At 57.8% G+C, this 17,564-nt stretch overlaps 1 protein-coding gene across 1 annotated transcript in view; it reads right to left on the bottom strand.

The window, feature by feature from the left end:
- Nucleotides 1-7,728, bottom strand: part of LOC105700967 (nuclear hormone receptor E75) — an 81,386-nt gene extending 73,658 nt beyond the window's left edge. Inside the window, exon 1 of the mRNA XM_012427319.2 lies at nucleotides 7,622-7,728. Coding sequence (XP_012282742.1) covers nucleotides 7,622-7,718 — 97 coding nt within the window. The 5' untranslated portion in view covers nucleotides 7,719-7,728. The remainder of the gene's footprint in view (nucleotides 1-7,621) is intronic.
- Between the last annotated feature and the right edge of the window lie 9,836 nt (nucleotides 7,729-17,564).

The following is a 17,564-nucleotide window of genomic DNA, read 5'->3' on the forward strand; positions in this document are numbered from 1 at the left end:
ACCCTTTTCGAATTGAACGCCTCCTTGGGAAGGGCGGCTCTGGAAAGAGGTTATGTAAGAGATCCTGAATTTTTCTGGGGGTGGTCCGGACATTTTTCTACCCTCTCGGGTCCTCCGACAGCTGCTGGAATTGACATAATCCTGTACAAAGGCAAATCGACACGCGTCGCGTGTAACGGGAGCCTCTTCGTCGCAATGGGTGCACCGAGGTGCAGTGCTTGCGTAACAGTCTCCTACGGGATTTCAGGAAGTCCCGAAAATCCCGGGGGTTAAAAGGGGGGCTCCAGAGAGTGGCTCCGGATGATCCCGAGGGGTCTGCCTCGGTTCCAACGGGCGCCGGGATTTTTCTAAGCGAAATAACGAAGCCCTTCCGAGGGGCCGAAAACTCGGTTTCGTTTTCTATTTCCCCCCAGACGGGGTTATCTCCGATAGATAAGGCCCGGGCCAGGAAGCGCGACCGAGTGACTCAAAAATTCAGGCCACTCAAAATTCCTGCCCCTCTTATCGGCCTTCCCCACCCTGGAAACGAATATCCTCGTTCCCCCTCTTCCAGGAGATAGTCTCATAATCTGTGCGGCCGGAGCCGAACTTTCTCCGCGCCGGAGATGAAAGTGTACTCCAGAGGATCGGGCAAAAAGGGGGGAAAGGAACCCGTCTCTTAACAGTCGTTTCCCGGTAAAGGGCGTAAATAAATATTTCAATAAAATACTCAAGAACCCACCGGTCCATGGGAGAGATCGAGAGATCCGGAAGTCCTTTTTTCAAACGTTTCCCAATCTACGTCAGGACGTTAAACTCCACTTCCAAGAGGAACTCCAAAATCCATCGACACCTTCCTAGGCGAAACTCTAATCGCCCTAAAATTCCGCGGCAAATTAAAAAATCCAAGTCCAAGACTCCCGATCAAACGTCCACTAATGACCCAAGTTAATAGAGAAGAAAAAAAGAAAGTGACATCCAAGAGACATCCGACTCACAGCCTAATCACGCCATCGTCATCCCTCTCTTATTATTTATACAAGTTCTCTATCTCCCCTTATCGTGATCTATCTATATCTCAGCCGATCGAGCGAGTGACTCTCGCTCCCTTGACTCACCGCCGAGGCCTCCGCGCTGCTCGAATCGATACCACGATAGGGGTGAAAGGGAAAAGGGTGGAGTGATCCTAAAGGTAATTCCCACCCCCTGGAAGTAATTGCCCCGTTCCGGGCAGATTTGACGAGTCCCGCGAAACGGGCGTTGCAGTCGCGGAAGGGGGGTAATAAAAGTGGCGATCGCAGGGTGCATCGCACTCACCCCCTGCGTCTGAGGGGGATGGATCGATCCCGGGCGTTGGCGCCGAGGTCACCGGCTCGCCTTGCTCGGAGTAATGACCCTCACCCAGTGCAGTGCAATGGCACTCCTCGTACAAGCCCTCCCCCCCAACGACCCGCCACCCCCGGGTGTGGGGAGGGGATGGTTCGACCGGTAGCGCGGAGGGGTTGCGTAGCCTCGCGGGGTGGCAGTGGGTGGTAGAGGGGAGGGCGAGCGCGGCTTTACGACACGAGCCGCGAGAGCACCTATCCCCGGCGTCGTGCCCATCGTAAACTCGACCTCACCCCAAGGTCCAGGGGTGGAAGGCCGACCTGGTGGGGGATGCCGATGAACCCCCGCGAGCCAGGGTCGCGGAACCTTCGACCTCCGCGGGGTCGACGTCTTCGAGGGTGGAGGTCGCAGGAGGACTCGTGGACATGGTCGCCTTTTAACGGCGGATAACCGGGAGATAATGGTCACCTGTGCGCGTAATTACAGGTGATGTCGGGTGTGTTGTTATCCTGGGGATGTGAGAAGAAAAAAAAAAAGAAAAAAAAATTCGACGCCTCGGCGAATGATCTCGCGAGGTCCATGGAGGGGGTGTTCGTAATCCGAGGTTAGGGTGGATTCGAGGTCGATACTCGGATCGGAGGTTTCGGGGGGCCTCGGACCTGGAGGTCCCGGCCTCGCCGGGGGCACGGGGCCACGGGGGCACACGGGGGACTAGGTCATTCCCCCGTCGCTGCGAGTGCGCAGGGGTCATTCCCAGACAATGAACCCTCTGGCCACCCTCCCGCCCTTCCGGACCCGGACACCCCTCCTCTCGGGCGGGTACGTGGGTTTCCGCGCGTGTACAGGTAGCGGGTACGCCGGCGCCCGGCGAATCGCTTTATACGCGCCTCGGGACCGAGGCCTGATCCGGGGCCCGCCGAACTCCACCAGACGACTCGTTAATTATTCTATGAATACATTATCTTTCCCATTACCTCATCTTTCTCGCCTCGTCCCCCTTAATTATTCGCATTCGCCCCTTACGGCCAAGCGCTCTCCGCCGGTACGTGAAACGGGGTAAAAGGACGGCCTCTCGAGGATGACGATGACGATCGGCTCTAAAACCGACACCTACGTGATCGCGCCCGTTAATTAATCTGGGGGCGTACACCGTGGGTGGTACTCCCGCTCAGAATCATTCCAAACCGATAGGAGTGGTCCTTGACAATAAAAAAAAGAAAAAGTTCAAAGCCTCCCTAAGCCTCAAATACGTAAAAATCACCATTTTCAAGATTTCCATCATTTCCTTTCCATCGAGGATGTGGCCGATGTGGAAGGTGTAGAACAGGTGGAAAACCTGAAAAATATCTGAACAATCCCCAAGACGTCGAAGACGCAAAAGAGGACCGGCACTATCTATCCGGCGCCTCCCACGCGACGTTGCGTCTCCCTTCCGCGTGCGTCCTTACGCCGACGGTAACCGTAAAAGCGGCGATTCCGCGTTATGGATTTATGGAAAATTGCGTCTCTGGGAAAGGGGGTGGAGGCGACTTCGCGAGCCGTTACCGCGGCCCTCCCCCCGAGAGCTGGGGCCATCCTGGCCGCGGAACGGCCACCCATCCCGATCCCCGCGACGTCAGCGACGAGAAGGGACCCCGAGTCGATTGTCTCCGGGACTTCAATGCCCGAAAAGGACAAAATGACTGTCCAACGTCAAAAGTGTCACTATCAAGACGCTTTAGCCATTTGCAAAAGGTGCAATACCGAAGCTCGACTTTCCAAAGACCGACATTGCTAATCGCTGGTCGTCGATTCCCGATACGAGTACAATTTCTGGGGGGGGGGGCATTACACACTACCAAAAATCGAATTCAATAAACGTCTCCAAATGATTCGAGTCATGGTCACCCCATCTTCGTTGCCCCCCGCCTTCGGGGCATATGCCCCCCNAGTCAAACCCCACTTCTCCCCCGTCCGGTAAACAAGAATGTCGCGGCCGAGATTTCGCAAGTGTCGAGAATCTCCGTAATTAAAACCGCGGGGGGATTACGTAAGTCGGCTTATCGGCTGACCTTGACTGATAAGCCGAAAGGACCAGATCGCGGCTCGGCGATAAGGTCGGACGTCCGACCGTGAGCTTTCCCGACCGCGACGGAGGTCGCCGCAGCGTCCGGGAAAGACACGCTCTTCGGCGAGCCCCCCCCATCCCCCTTCATCCCAGATCCGCGAAGTCGAAGAGAGAGAGAAAGACAGCAAAGATTCAGGAGAAGTGGAGGAGGGAGAAAGGACGCGCGACAAGGTAGTCGGCCGGATTCTTCGTTTCAATCCCCCCCCCCCCCGCGCGCGCAATGAACGACCGAGGACAAATACGCGCGGAGGAGGCAGGGAAGGAAGCCGAGTCGGGGAGGACGGGGAGAAAGAGAGAGAGAGAGAGGGCGAGACAATGACGGCGCGAGATAAAGAGGGACGAGTACGCGTGCGTGAAGTCGCGGCACGCGCGCATGCGTGTGCGTCGGCTATTCGGCGGACGTCGAGGGGAGACTCCAGGGGGCGGCGGGGGGTGGTCGAGGCCCGGAAGGGTGGGGGCGCGTCTGGCCGCAGCTCCAGACTCCGCGGCTTAACAGGATCCGACGTTACACGATGCACCGATCGGCGGAGGCCGCTCGCGACCTCCCGCGGGTCACGTGGGATTGACCCGTTAAGGAGTTCCGTGAGAAAGGAGAGAGAAAAAAAAATGGAAAAAAATAATAGCGAGGTCTCGACCGCTCCAGGTGGAAGTGGAGTTCGGAAGGGGGCGAGGTGGAACTTCTGGGGCCGGGATTTGGAACGGGCCAGAGAGGGGGTGGAGGGTGGTGAACGGTGATGAAAGGTGGGCGAGGGGGTGGGATTTTTACCTTTTAGAAATGAGGGAAATGGGGTGAGGGGGAGGCGCGATTGGAAGAAAGTAAGGTCAGGGGAAGCCCCCGGGAGACTCGGCGCGTGACGTTGCGGAACAATCTCCGACGTATCGCCGGTTATTTTCGTACCGGCGACGGAGGCGGACTCTCGAAGGAGAGTCTATTTCTCGGGAATCTCTCGGCCCCCGTCCGGGACCCGTGGAGGGGCCGATGCATCGGGTATCGTCGAATTCCTTATCGGGCCGCTGCCGCCGATAGCGCCCGGCGAGGAGGCGCAGCGAGCGAGGGACGCGCTGTCTGTCCTTCTCTGCCGCGCGGGCGCGCCCTCTCTGCCTCTCGCTCCCACGGCTCGGCCGAAGGGTGTCTGCGCCCATGGCACACGATGCGAATGGGGCCGACCGGAGCCCTTCGGGGATGCGGGAATGCACCGGGAGGAGTGATAGCGTGGCCTGTGGACGCCTCTCGGCGCTCGGCCGACTCCCAACTTGGAATATTCCGAGGAGGGGGACTAATGGCGGTCGTCGCGACCTCCTAGGTGGAGTCTCGCATCGACGCGTCGGGGGTCCCATGGAACGCGGCGCGTCACCCAACCCGAGGATTGGAAACCGATCGAAGTTGGTGAGAATGTGACGCGCCGCGCTCGGTGCGACTCCGAATCAGGGCGGCGAAACTCCCCGTAGCTTGATCCCGCTAATTTCGACCGAGGCGTATGGTCGACCTGGACCCCCCCTAGGGAGAGCGGTCCATCTTGGAGAGATCGACTTAGCGCAGGGTCCCGTAAACACGCCCACGCGCCGGCCGTACCTCGCGACCCTCCGCGCTTCTGTTTTTTCCCTCTTTTCCCCAATTTTAACCGCCCCCCCGTTCCCCCGGCCCTCTCGCGATCTCTATTTTAAGCGGCTGCAATTTGTCGCGAGGGCCACGGCGTAGGTTACCGGTAAGGCTCGTATAGCGTCTTCTCGGCTCGATCGATAGGCTTCGGAAGTTTTCCACTGGACGACGCACCTTCCAGCCGCGCTTTGGCGCGTCGACGGCCGCGAGGTCAACGGGCGACGGCGACCTCGAGGGGAGGTGGTCGTGTTCAGCTCTCCTTCGTATCACGACTCCCGACTTCGAGGTCGAGGTCGGGCTTGCACAGAGGAGCGTTCTCCTCCGCTCCGTGGGTCCCGACGTCGAGGTCGAGGTCGCGCCTAACCCGACCCTTACCTAACTCGGCATGGATATGCGCGGCTTTTTCGGCGGAGTTCGCTTATCACGGCACTCCTCCCCCCTCTGCGGCTTTTATCACCTTCGCTGGAGGCCAAGGTCCGATGACGTCGCGGCGAATCGCGGCGCAGATCGCGGAGACGCGTCGCGACGTCGCCGCGGATCGAGGCCGCTCCGATCGGAGCCGGGGATTAACGTCGACGGACCGGAGGAACGGCCGCGTTTTCGTTTCCGCTCCTCCGTCTACCCTAACCGGACTCCTCCATTAAGTCGGTCGTTATCGTCGCTCGTTGTCGATTAGGGCCGAAGAGGAGTCGGAAGAGGTGACGACGAGGCCGGCTCGTCGAGGAACGGAAGAGACGAGGCGTCGCGACGCGGGGGAGGCTCCCTCGTCGCCGCGATCCGAAAATACGCTCCGAGACGCCGATCGGCCGCGGGAGGGGCGCGGAACCGCCGTCCACCCGCAGCGCGGCCGTAACCCTGACCGTGGCTTTTTTAAAAAAGCCTTTCCAAAAGTCACCGGCCGCGGTGACCTAGGTCAGTTCCCTCGTCGACAATTTATGCCGCGAAGGCGCGCCTCCACCTCGTCCCACCCTCCACGGCTCGTCAGGATGACGAGTGAAATTAGTCCTATTTCCATTGATCCCATTTATTAAAGCGACTCTCGCGAAAGATCGTAGAAATTGTGGAAAAATTTGGAGGTTAAGATCAAGGCCCGATTAGCTCGCTACCCCTCCATCGTCCCCGATTAAAGGGGGGAAATTCGAAAAGGACTCGATGACCCGGACCCGCTACCAGGAAGGGTCCCGGAGATGAGGTCGACCCGGAGGCGTGGCTAGACGTTCGACGATTTGCGTTTCGATGTCCCAGGACCAGCAAGGTCGCCTGGTGGTTCCCTCCCTCTCCCTCTCTCTCTGGATCTCTTTCGACGAGTCGAATTCCGCGGCTGTGAGCCAGGAGGCTCAACGAATTGGCTAATAAAGAAAGGACGGGCTTCGATCGGGATATCGCGGCTCCGCGAAAGGGCGGCCAATGGTGACGAAGACAAAGGGCGACGCAAATCTCGGTCGACGGTTGTCGCGCGGTCGCTGTTTACTTTGGGGGTCTAATGGCGCCCGGGTGAGTAATCCGACAAAGAGCGTCCTCTCGACGTGATTCCGACTCTATTGTCGGCAGATCGTCTAAGAAACGTAAATCAGATCAACGCCTTGGATCATATACATACCCATTACATTATTTTTTTTTTTCTCCTTTCCTTAGAATACAAAGTCTATACATACACGATCTAAGGTCCGACCTTACACCCACGCGGTGCACCACATCGTGCGGCCTCCTCGCGCGTTTCATTTTTTTACCCCTTCCACCGCAAAGCGAGGTCTAGATACCCGCGGTCTAAGATCAACGCTCGCGAGGACGGTCGTCTAGATCGCGAGGTCGATCGATCGGAGGACGTCGTTGACGAGGAGCGGCCGATTCGTCACCGCCATCCTCGCATCTCTCCCGACCTTGACATTACGCGAGCACGCGGAATGGCCGCAATGACGCCTCGCGGTTCAAGGTCGCAATGATCGCCGCCAATCCGGCCAATTTAAGACGGGCCCCTAGCCGATCCGACCGGACGACGTCCGGACGGCATCCGGAATTCCTCGTGGACGCGTCTCCGGTCGCGAGCAAAGTTCGGACTCCCCGCGAGAAGTCGATCGCCGATCGGTCGCGTTCCCCATTGTCGTCGTCGCAGTCGTCGCGGGCAATTAGCATCGGGTGCAACGAGACGATGCATTGTTCGGTCGGCACACCGTGGCAGGCGGCCTTGACATTATCGGCGCGTCTGCGAACGAGCTCTGCTCGATCGGCGCCGATGCGTCGATTCCCCCCCGATACGATATACCTCGAATAGACACGAAACGCGTAATCGAAGACGCAGGGTCCTCAAAAATCCGAAGGTGCGCCGACCGATCGGGATCGGTCCTATCTAGGGTACTCGTATCTCTCTATTTTCCAAATGATTAGAAATAATGCTCCGAGCCCAGAGAAGATAATTTCGTATACATGTTAATGTCCTCAATTAAAGGTTGTCATTAGAGGTCCAATAATTGCCGGACATCGGTGTGGGGCATACGTATCGATGGAACGAGAATTTTAATTTTTAGAATTAGAAGTGGGTAAGTGTTACGATTCCTCCAGAGGGTAGAAGAGTAGAAGAGTAAAAGAAGAAGAAGAAGAAGAAGGCTCACCGAGATCGGGGATAGAGCTGGTGGGCTCCTCGTGATGCGCCTTACCCTCCGCGGAGGCTCTGGCCCGGGGCGGAGGCGGGGGCGGCGGGGGCCTCATGCTCGAGGTGGAGCTGACGACGACGGACGGCGGTGGTCCCCGTAGCTGGGTCTGAGGTCCCATGAGGACGGTGTCGGCTCCGCGGCTCGCTTGGCTCTGGTTCTGGGTCGGAGGCTGTGGGGGTTGCGGAGGTGGTCTGGGGCACCATCCGTGGAGGACCCTGATCGCGCTGCGCACCTCGGCCTGCAGCTCGGCTGCTGCGGCGGCCCGCTCCCGGGCGGTGTGCGCCACCTTGGCGAGGTCGGGGGCCTGGGGGCCCGCTCTACCCCCTTCGCTGGCCAGCCGGGAGGGTGCCTGGACCTCGGGACGGCGGAGCCCCGAGACGCATGGATGCCCCCGTCGAGATGAGCCAGGAGACCCCTGGGGTCTCCGTCACCTACGCCCCAAGCCTTACGACCTAGCCCAGGGAGATCCTACCGTTGACAACGGCGACCTCGATTCTGCACCCACCACCCGAACCCAACGGTCCCGACTGTCCGATCGACCTCCACCAGGAGGTCCCGACGAGCGGTCGGGAGTACTCCACCCTGTTGACCCTAGGAAATCCCGAGATGATTCTCTCCGAGGGGGTAAACGAGCCCCCAAATGTCCGTCGACGGCCTCGGCACTCACGCACGACCGACAACCGGCGTCCGACCTCGAGGTCGAGGTCCCCGTGACTTCTTCTCGTCTGCCTCTCCGCGCCGACCTGACCGACGGTCTCCTCGGGGTCCAACGCGCTAGGGTGAGCTACGTCGCGGCAAAGTCGAAGCGCGGAACGATCCGGCCGCGTGGTCGTCGAGACTCCTCCGGGCGGTTCACACTGAAAACAAGTCCACCGCTCGCACGCGAACCGCGGCCTCCCCTCCCCGGCGCGCGTTCTCCGCCTCTCTCCCTCTCTCGCGCACGCCAGCCGCCCTCTCTCGCTCTCCCTTTCCCGGCGCGCTCGCCGCTCGCGCGGTCTCCCTCTGTCGCGCTAAGCGCGGCGCGCGGCGTCTCTCTCGCGCTCGCGCTCTCCGTCCTCCCCGCGCTCGCGTCGCCCGTCTCTCTCTCTCTCTCTCTCTCTCCGACACGCGGTCGCCCTCTTCCTCTCCCGTCTCTCTCTCCCTGACGCGCAGCGCCCTCTCTCGGGGCACCGGAGGTCGGACCAGGGGTGGCGCTCGCGCCGCGTGCCGGGCGCGCACACTGTGTCACTGCGACGGCGGCGTCGTCGACGTCCGGAGGAGCGTCGTCGGTGCCGGCGAAAGTGAGAGTGCGGCGCGGGCGTCGCGGCGCCGCGACCGATCGTGGGCCGGCCCTGCGCCGTCCCGCGTCGGCTCGCTCGCCCTATCGCGGCCTACGTCGCGGCGCCCTACGTGCGCCCTGGCGCTCTGCGCCGCCCGGAGAGCGGGTCGGCCAGAAAGAGAGAGTGAGACGCCGAGATGACGAGCGCCGATTAGAGCGAGAGGGAGGGAGAGAGAGAAAGCCGGCGCCGAAAGGGAAAACGACGCCTGCGCCCTGCCCGTCCAACCATCGAGCGGAATCCACCGCGCCGTTTTCACGGCGAAGTTCGCCCTGGAGGAACGTCGCGCCAACTTCGCGGCCAACTTCCCGGCGATGATCTATATAACTCGACCTATCATTTTTTTTTCTTTTTTTTTAGAGCCTCCTGGATTTGCCTAGATTTTAGGTGACCGCCTTTTGGAGTCCCTGATGGTCGTTGGAGGTGGTTCTAGGGGATTCGGGGGTCCTGGGGATTTTTAGGGGTACTTGGTCCAGGTCGTCCTTGGACGGTTGTCGGTTCTCGATGTCGAATGTAGGTCTTTTCGCCGACCGGTCGGGCCCAGGTTGCGGAGGACTGGCCCTGCTCGAAGGAACCGTCGCCGCTCGGCTCGGCCAGGCTCGGCTCGGCTCGACTCGGCCGGCGGTAGGGGTGGCCGAGTGCGCGGCCGCGGTTGCGCGTCCGCTATCGTATGGCCTTGTCCTTGAACGAGGCTCGTGAACCCGACTGCCGCTTTTATCGATCAGCCCCCGCATCCCGCTTCGACGCACTTCGTACACACGACCGTGCCCATGCCCGTCTATTCTCTCTCGCTCTCTCTCTCCTATTGCAACGCGCCGACCAGCGTCGCGACTCGCCGACGACCAGCGACCGAGGCCCGACGGCGACCCAGAATTGGGGTAGGGTCGATTGCCTGGACGCTGGGAATATAGATAAAATTACCAAAGACCGCGAGTATCTCGTCGTTTCTTCCCTTCCGATTACAACGACCTAGAATTGTGATAGGGCAGTACGACTCGATGGTGGAACGTAGATGAAACGACCAAAGGACGCGGATATCCTGTTCATTTTTTCACATTGGTGCGCACGACCCAGAATTCTGGTAAAATAGTTTAAAGGTATGACGTAGATATAACGACCAAAGGACGTGGATATCCACATTGGTGCGCACGACCCAGAATTCTGGTAAAATAGTTTAAAGGTATAACGTGGATATAACGACCAAAGGACGTGGATATCCTTTTCATTTTTTCACTTTGGTGAGCGCGACCCAGAATTCTGGTAAGACAGTTTAAAGGTATAACGTGGATATAACGACCAAAGGACGTGGATATCCTTTTCATTTTTTCACTTTGGTGAGCGCGACCCAGAATTCTGGTAAGACAGTTTAAAGGTATAACGTGGATATAACGACCAAGGGACGAAGATGTCTCTTTCTTTTCTGGACCTCCACGTAACAACCACCACGACCCAAAATTGGGGTGGACATGGACACGTCCGACGCTTTCGTCATCTTTGACGCACGGTCTGCCCTTGATCGCCGAATAACGACGCCACCATTAGCTCCCAAGTACGAAGAAAGAAGCGGGTGAGCCGAGAACGTCGCACCAGCCGAGTGGCTATCGTATCGGGCGACGAGGCGCGTATCGCTATCTGGTGTTTGAACGCGACTCGGTATCGGGTGCATCTCGAGGCCCGTCCAGCAATCGCCGGTCCTTCTCCAGAGAGGAACGAAACAAACCGGAGGTCAGGACGGCTATAATTCCCCGGCCGAATCCCCTTCGGGAGGCCGGGAGGATAGCATAATAAGCATAATGGGCCACGGGCATTAAACCCTTTGAATTTCTCCGGCGGACCCTCCTAGACGGTCCAATTGCCGGTTCTAGGTCGCGTCTCGTGTCCAAGGTCAAGGCCAGATCCGCGACGTCCCCTTGCCCTACCGAAGGTCCTGCCGAAGGTCCTTCCAATGGTCCCGCCGATCCGCAACCGGCAACCCCCTTCTCCTTGGTCCGAGGAGTTTCCAAGGACCCCGCCTCGCGCATCTTCGAGTTCCACTCCTGGGACGGTCCCTGGACCGCAGGATCCCGATGGGGGGTGTCCTCGTCCCGGAGACCCCGCCGGTCACCTCGAGAGAACTCCACGTCCTGCTTCCAGCCACCCAATCCTCGCTCTTCAACCTCGGCTTCGACGTGTTGTCGTTGTCCTGTCTCCGTGTTTCCTGTGGGGTGGACCTCCCTTTCGACCAGCCGACGTCGGGCATTGTGTCTGGGTCGAGCTCGCGTGCAAACTCGTTTGTTAAACGGCCGCGGGTAACGCAGTAGCGCGTTACGGATCGCTCGCCGGTTCGGATCTAGATGAACTTGAGCTATTCAAACCGGTCGAGCAGCGGCCGGTTAGAGTCCCGGAGTCCCTCGAGAGAGATCAGCCTCGCCGCGATCCTTGTTGTATTAGGTTAGGGACGGGCGAGCCGAGTTAGGCCGCCAAGTGGGGAGAGGCCGAGCACGTCATGGAATGGTACGGATAAACAGAGAAGAATCTTCAAATTCTCCCGCGTTGATGGACCTAAAGACTCCACTTTGGTACCATCGCTATGGAAGTGGTCGTCGGGTCGCTTTTTGGACCTAGCAACCCCCGATCTCGCCCTGAAGTGGCTTCGATTTCCGGCTCCGCGCTGATCTCTTCCCTTCTGCCGCATATTTGCTGGTCGGACCGACCAGGAACTCGGAACTGCGCACAAGACGCCGGGAAATAGGTTGGAGGTGAGACTGGTTCAAGTTCAGCGTGCTCCAAGGTTCGAGCTCAAGGCCAGGAGAAAGTCTTCCTTGTTGACGGCCCGGTGGCCGTGTACCTTGTCGTGTGCTGGCGACGCCGGTGCGAGTGGGTCGGGCACACACCTAGGACACGCATTGTACCTTCGCGTGGCCCACTTGGACACGAGCGAATTCAGTGGGTCAGGGGTCTTTGGTCGCTGCCCACGCTGCCGATGGTCCCACTGCTCCTGGCAGCTTCGATCAGCCGCTCGACCAAATATCCATTATCTGCCCTCCATTAACGCTGGTAGTTCGTCGTTCTAAAGCTAAACGGATTTCGACGTCGACCTGGACGTCGGAATCCGTGATAGACGTCTTTCTTACGCCAAGCTCCATCTAGACTGGAAGGCTGATCGCAGCCTCCGGAGTTTCTCCATGGTGGAGTTTCTCTACTGGGTTTCGCTTTCGGTTTCGTGGAGGATTGCAGGCACGAATCGATTCCAACGATGGCCGGCAAATTCAGGGACTCGATCGACACCAGGCCACGTGCACGTCTAACTAGAATCCGAGTCAGCTCTGGAGACGTCAAGGTCGACTCGCGGTGCGAATCAGCAGAAAATCGAATTGCACTTCGGCGTTGGGTCTCATTTTTCAGAAACCCGAGGCCCCGGCGTTCACGTGGCGAACTGGAGCGATTCGCGATTCCCTGCTCGTCCGATTTGTACTCTTCCGTTTCGTTTTTCCTTCCGTTAGCGGCCGAGTCCCCAGAAGGACGCGCCTTTAGCTGGACACCCTGGCGGAAGGGCGGGAATAAAAACCCGGATTTATAGACTCGGCTAGGGTGAAAAAACGAGAAACAGGTCGGCGCTCTCGAAATCTAAAGGATGTGAGTCAGGCTCGGGTCGAAGGCGCCGTGGACGTTCTTTGGGACGCTTTTAAATCGGGAACAAAGGGACCCGGGAGGGATCGGGCATGGCCAACTTCGCGGGGTAACCTTCGTCCAAATTTGTAAGTTAGGGCGGAGAGAGGTAGTCGCTCGCCCTCGAGGTCGACCTCCACTAGGAGCGAGGGACTCGAAATTTTTCGAATCCCACCTCGAACTTTTCCCCGAAGGGGAACTCCCGACCTCGACCATGCCCTTCCTCAACGCGGGATTCCTTGGGCCCCCGGGAAGCGGAGACTTTCCTGGAGCGACGTCGAAGGGGAGGGGAGCGACTCCACCGCGAGAAATCGGAACGACCGCAGCCTGGGATCCAAAAAGTCGACGGCTCGACGAAAGCGAACGCGCGAGAGCCGCTCAAGAAAGCGAAACCTCGTTTCTTCAAGAGTGGGCCGTTATCAGGCTTTTCCTTGCCGACATCGGAGCCAGCAAGAGTGGAGGAAGTCGCTCCGAAGCCGCCACTGATCATCCCAGGAGGAAAGCCAGACTTTCAAGGAATAAATAAGGGCAATTCCGATCTATCCCTTGGAGGTTAGGTCACCATCCAGCTCGATCCTCAGACTCCCCCGGGTCCGAAAATTGGCTTTCGAATTTCTTCAGCTGAGACTCGAGACTTCCGCATTGTCAAGTTACGTAAAGCCGAGGGACAAAACGCGAAATCGTAGCAAAACTCCAAAGTCGTTACGGGACTTTCGATCGTTCCGCGAGAAGGAGAAATCCTTCGCCGGTCGTCGCCTCCCCGAGAAGTGAACCATTAACGGGGAGCGTTATAGGTTAGGTTCACGCGGCGGAGGAATGTCCCGATTTCCTGGTCCCCCGTGCCGGGTTTTTGCGATTCTTTCTCCCTCGGTGGTTGCTGATTCAGTTTTAACGACCGTTTCCCTAGTTAATGGCCGAGCTGCGTGGGAAGTGACCTTATCACGGATTTAAACAAAAATCCACGTGGGTCAGTATGCGACGAATCCTCGACCTGCGAATGCACTGACCAGCATCGAGATACCGAGGCCCATTGAAAACAACGAGTGATCTTGAAAGCCATGACCTGCCGCAAGCAAGTCATCGCGACTCTTTCTTATCACCCGGCAAACACCGATACCGGCTGCGCCAGAGTCGCAAGTGCGAGTCGTCCTTCTGGCCTATATTCAAGGCCCCCGAAATTCGGACGACTCCCAAAATCGCGAAATTCCCGATTACACGGCAAAACTTCCACGTTTCGAGTGACGTGAACGGGATTTCAAGGGTGGCTCCCACCTTTCAAGTGACCCAACTTCGGCCGATAAAGCCGGAGGTGGCGATTCCATTATCGGGACCGCTTCGCAGCCGCTGTCACAATTCATTCCGCGAATCGGTTTCGTAAACTCCCGCGCCGAGTTTCTGCCAAGGAAAACCGACGGTTTCGAAACGTGAATCAGACCTAAGATTTTAATCCCCCCTCTCGCACCGGTGTGCATTATCGGTCGCGATAATATCCGTTAACATTGAAACGGGCCACGGTCGCCTAGAGGACGGACGAGCCGATTTAGATAACGCGTATCTTCAGACATCAATAAATTCGGTGTTAACCCACACGTCTGGCCATCGTGGCGGGAAGCGTTCCTGCGGGGATGAAATTTGAATTTCCCGCGTAGATTCGGAAGTGGGCAGACCCGGGAGGGGAAACTAAGCCTTGGGGGTTACATTGGTCCTAGGGTCCTCTTCCGGTATTCAGGAGGCAGATAGGCGATCGGAGGTTCATTCAGAAATCGAGAAGGCGCCATTTTTGTTTATCAGAGCTGACAAGATCGATGATGGGCCGATTTAGGACCCCGCGGCGAGACCGCGGAATAATGCGTGTCACTCGCGGATCCCTCGAGGATTTCCGCGATATCTCGACCTCGAGCTGACATTGCACCAGTTATTATCGGCGGATTATTTGGCCCAGCCGAGAGCAAACAGACCCACCGATTAATGGCGCCGGTTCCTCGTAATAGAAGGAGACGCTCGATATCCTTCCTCCTTTTCCTTTTCCTCATCCTTTTCTTCTCTCCCGAGTATCGAGAAGAGCATTGACGGCGTCTCCAATCGCAAGGAGTGATTCGGCGATTGCAGGACGACCATATATCCAGGACATGCTTCCCTCGCTCCCCCATTTGGCGCGCTGCCGCCTCCCGGGTGATTTCGGGGGTCCTGGGGGTGAATCATCCCCTCTGTTCGCCACAGTCGTCCCGAGAGCGATCCTTGTAGTGGTAGTTTTCATCGAATTTCGGGCGACAAGAGTTGCTCGACACTTTTCTGCCGGACTAATCTCAGGGGCTCGTCGCGGTTGGCCAAGAGCGGCTTCGGTTGCGCAAACTTTCCGCCCGGGGTTCAGCTCCGATTTCGATACGTGACGTCAGGGCATGACAATAAAAGAAATCGAGCGCCGATGCAGGGACATTCTAATGAGAGGGGTCGCCGCGTCGGCGGACCCACGTCGCTGGAAATGGATTTCCACCTGCGACCGGTCACCTTGCCGGGCTGAATATTCAACGAGTCAGCTGGCTCCTGGGAAGTAACTGCATTCTCGCGGGAAAACAACAGGCCGAAATGCAATTCGTCAAGTTTGGCGCGGCGTCGTCGCTCCGTCCAGATATATCGGAACGATCGGTGCGTTTCTTCCGGCACCCCGGGTATTCTAACAAATCGGCGTCATGCCTAAAAACAGCGGTCAAATGTATACCAGGGTCTTATCACGGCCGGGAGTAGGAAAACTGATAGAGGAGAAAATTCATACTAGAGAACATGTCGCAAGTGGAGCACGTCCCAAGTTCGAGCCCTCAGAGGGTGGTTATTTTTGTAATTAATTCCTTCCAGTCCCGTGCCCCTCGGGCGGGGATAAAGGCTCAAAAGTGGAGGCTGGAAACTCCGTAGACGAGAGTCATCGAGTATTTCCGCAATCGATGCCTCCTCCTCTCCCGGTAGCCGCGGATCTTCCGCGCCGCCATTGCAAGAGCCGTAGGACGCCCGGAAGAGGTGGCTGGAGTTTCCTCCATCCTGGGTCGGTTATTTCTATAATTAATTCCTTTCAGTTTAGGAACGCGAGGGACCCGTCCTTTGGGGGGGGTTGAAAAGTGGGGGCTGAAAAGTGCATAGAGAGAACCGCGTCGAGAACCGTCTAGCCTTGACTGCGCGTGGGGGTTGCCATGGAGATGCACTCTTCCACCCCCGTTCATCCCTCTGCCCTCAAAAGCCCAGCTCTCAACCCCCAACCCCGTCGGCTGCCCCACCACCTACCTTAGAGTATGACCCCGACCTTTCAGGTGGATGACCTCCACTGCATCGCGGTGCGCGCGCACCTCCGAGCCCTCACCTACACGGGGCCACCTCCTGGCGGAACCCTCCGGAACCTCGCGAAGAATCGATGCCACCACATCCGTTTCCTTTCCCTGCAGGCCGCCCTGGACGACGCCACCGAGTTCACCTCCGCCCACGAGTACTCCTGTAAAATCGAAAAATCCCCCAAAAAAATAAATAAATAAATAAAAACATCTCCCCCAGACTTATTCTCCCCCTGGCGAAGAATTGTCGAATTCGCGAGATTTCTAAATTGTGAAATTTAGAAATTCAAGTTTTTTCTTATTTTTTTTAATTTTTTTTTTTAATTGAAATTTGATTTAAGAAGAAGAAGCAGCTAAGAGGAATCCTACAAGCCCTTCATTTAGGGGTTGATTCTATGAAGAAGCGACAATTTCTCCCCGGGGAGTAAACTCCCATCTCGCCACTTCTTACTTTTACAATTTTCACGTACTAAGTGTGCAAATGTGAAAACTGAAAATTTCAAGGCATTTCCTCAGGGTCGCGCCGGTCGTCCTGACCTGGTTACGCCCCACGGCGCGTCGGTGCACTACGCCTATGCGCCAGACGAAGGGTGCACTCACCCCTTCCTGTCTGCACCCACACGTGGAAGCCTCGAAAGGCACCCTCCTGTACGTGTACGGCGCGCCTCCCCTTCCTGGCGGTCCCTCTCCCCGCCACCCCCTCCTCGGCCGGCGCACCCTCTACGCGCCACTCTACTCTACTCCACTTCGTCGGCCGAGAATACTCGCGTTGGAAACGCCACCTTCGTCGTGCGTGCACGCGTGCACGGCCCCGTCTGCACGCGTGCATAGGTACCCGGGGGTGGAGGGCGTCGCAGGGGGTGCGGGAAGCTTCGTGCGGCGCCGGGGGTGCATCGGCGAGGGGCGGAGGTCAGGGGCGAGGGGGCAACATGGTACTTTGTTATCGACCTCCTTATCGCGAGGGGGTAGTTCTACGCGTGGGGGGCTCCCCCGGGGGCGGATGTCACGCCGAGCGACCCCGACCCCGACCTAGCCGAAAACCACCCCCGAACGACGACGACCTATTGTAGAAGTGCATGGGTCGAAATTCATTATTAATCAAGGGGGAGGGTTTAATTAAACGAAATATACAAAGAATAAGACAATGGGGGCTCTTAACTATATTCGGATTTTTTTATGTGACCTCTCTCCGAAGGTGGCAATGTATTACAAAAATACAGAAAATGAGGTGATACCGGGGGAGGAAGGAACGTCGAGGGTGTTTTTTAACGCTTAACCCACCGACGATTTATACCCCCCTTACAAGTATCTTTTGAAACGGTCAATTTCACCCGCCGGTGGTTTAGTGTTAATTAAGAAATCGGGGGTCATCTCGACTCGCGTCGGGGAGCGGGGGTGGAATTATTCCTCTGGAGGGGGAGCATCAAGGGGGTGTCCGGGAGACGCGGCATCGGATGTGCGGAGTGCTCGGAACGAGACTCGTTCAGCCTCTGAATAGTCTGGCTCCTCTTTCTCCGAGTAGGAGGCGAGGTCCGGGCCCTCCTCGGCTGGAGGTTAAGTCACAATGGCGTCTCGCGGCAACGATCTCTTTCAATCTCGACTTCGCTCCTCTCTTTCTGC

Source organism: Orussus abietinus, unplaced genomic scaffold, assembly GCF_000612105.2.
Source record: "Orussus abietinus isolate OABI.00-Male unplaced genomic scaffold, Oabi_2.0 scaffold9, whole genome shotgun sequence".
Classification (NCBI taxonomy): domain Eukaryota; kingdom Metazoa; phylum Arthropoda; class Insecta; order Hymenoptera; family Orussidae; genus Orussus; species Orussus abietinus.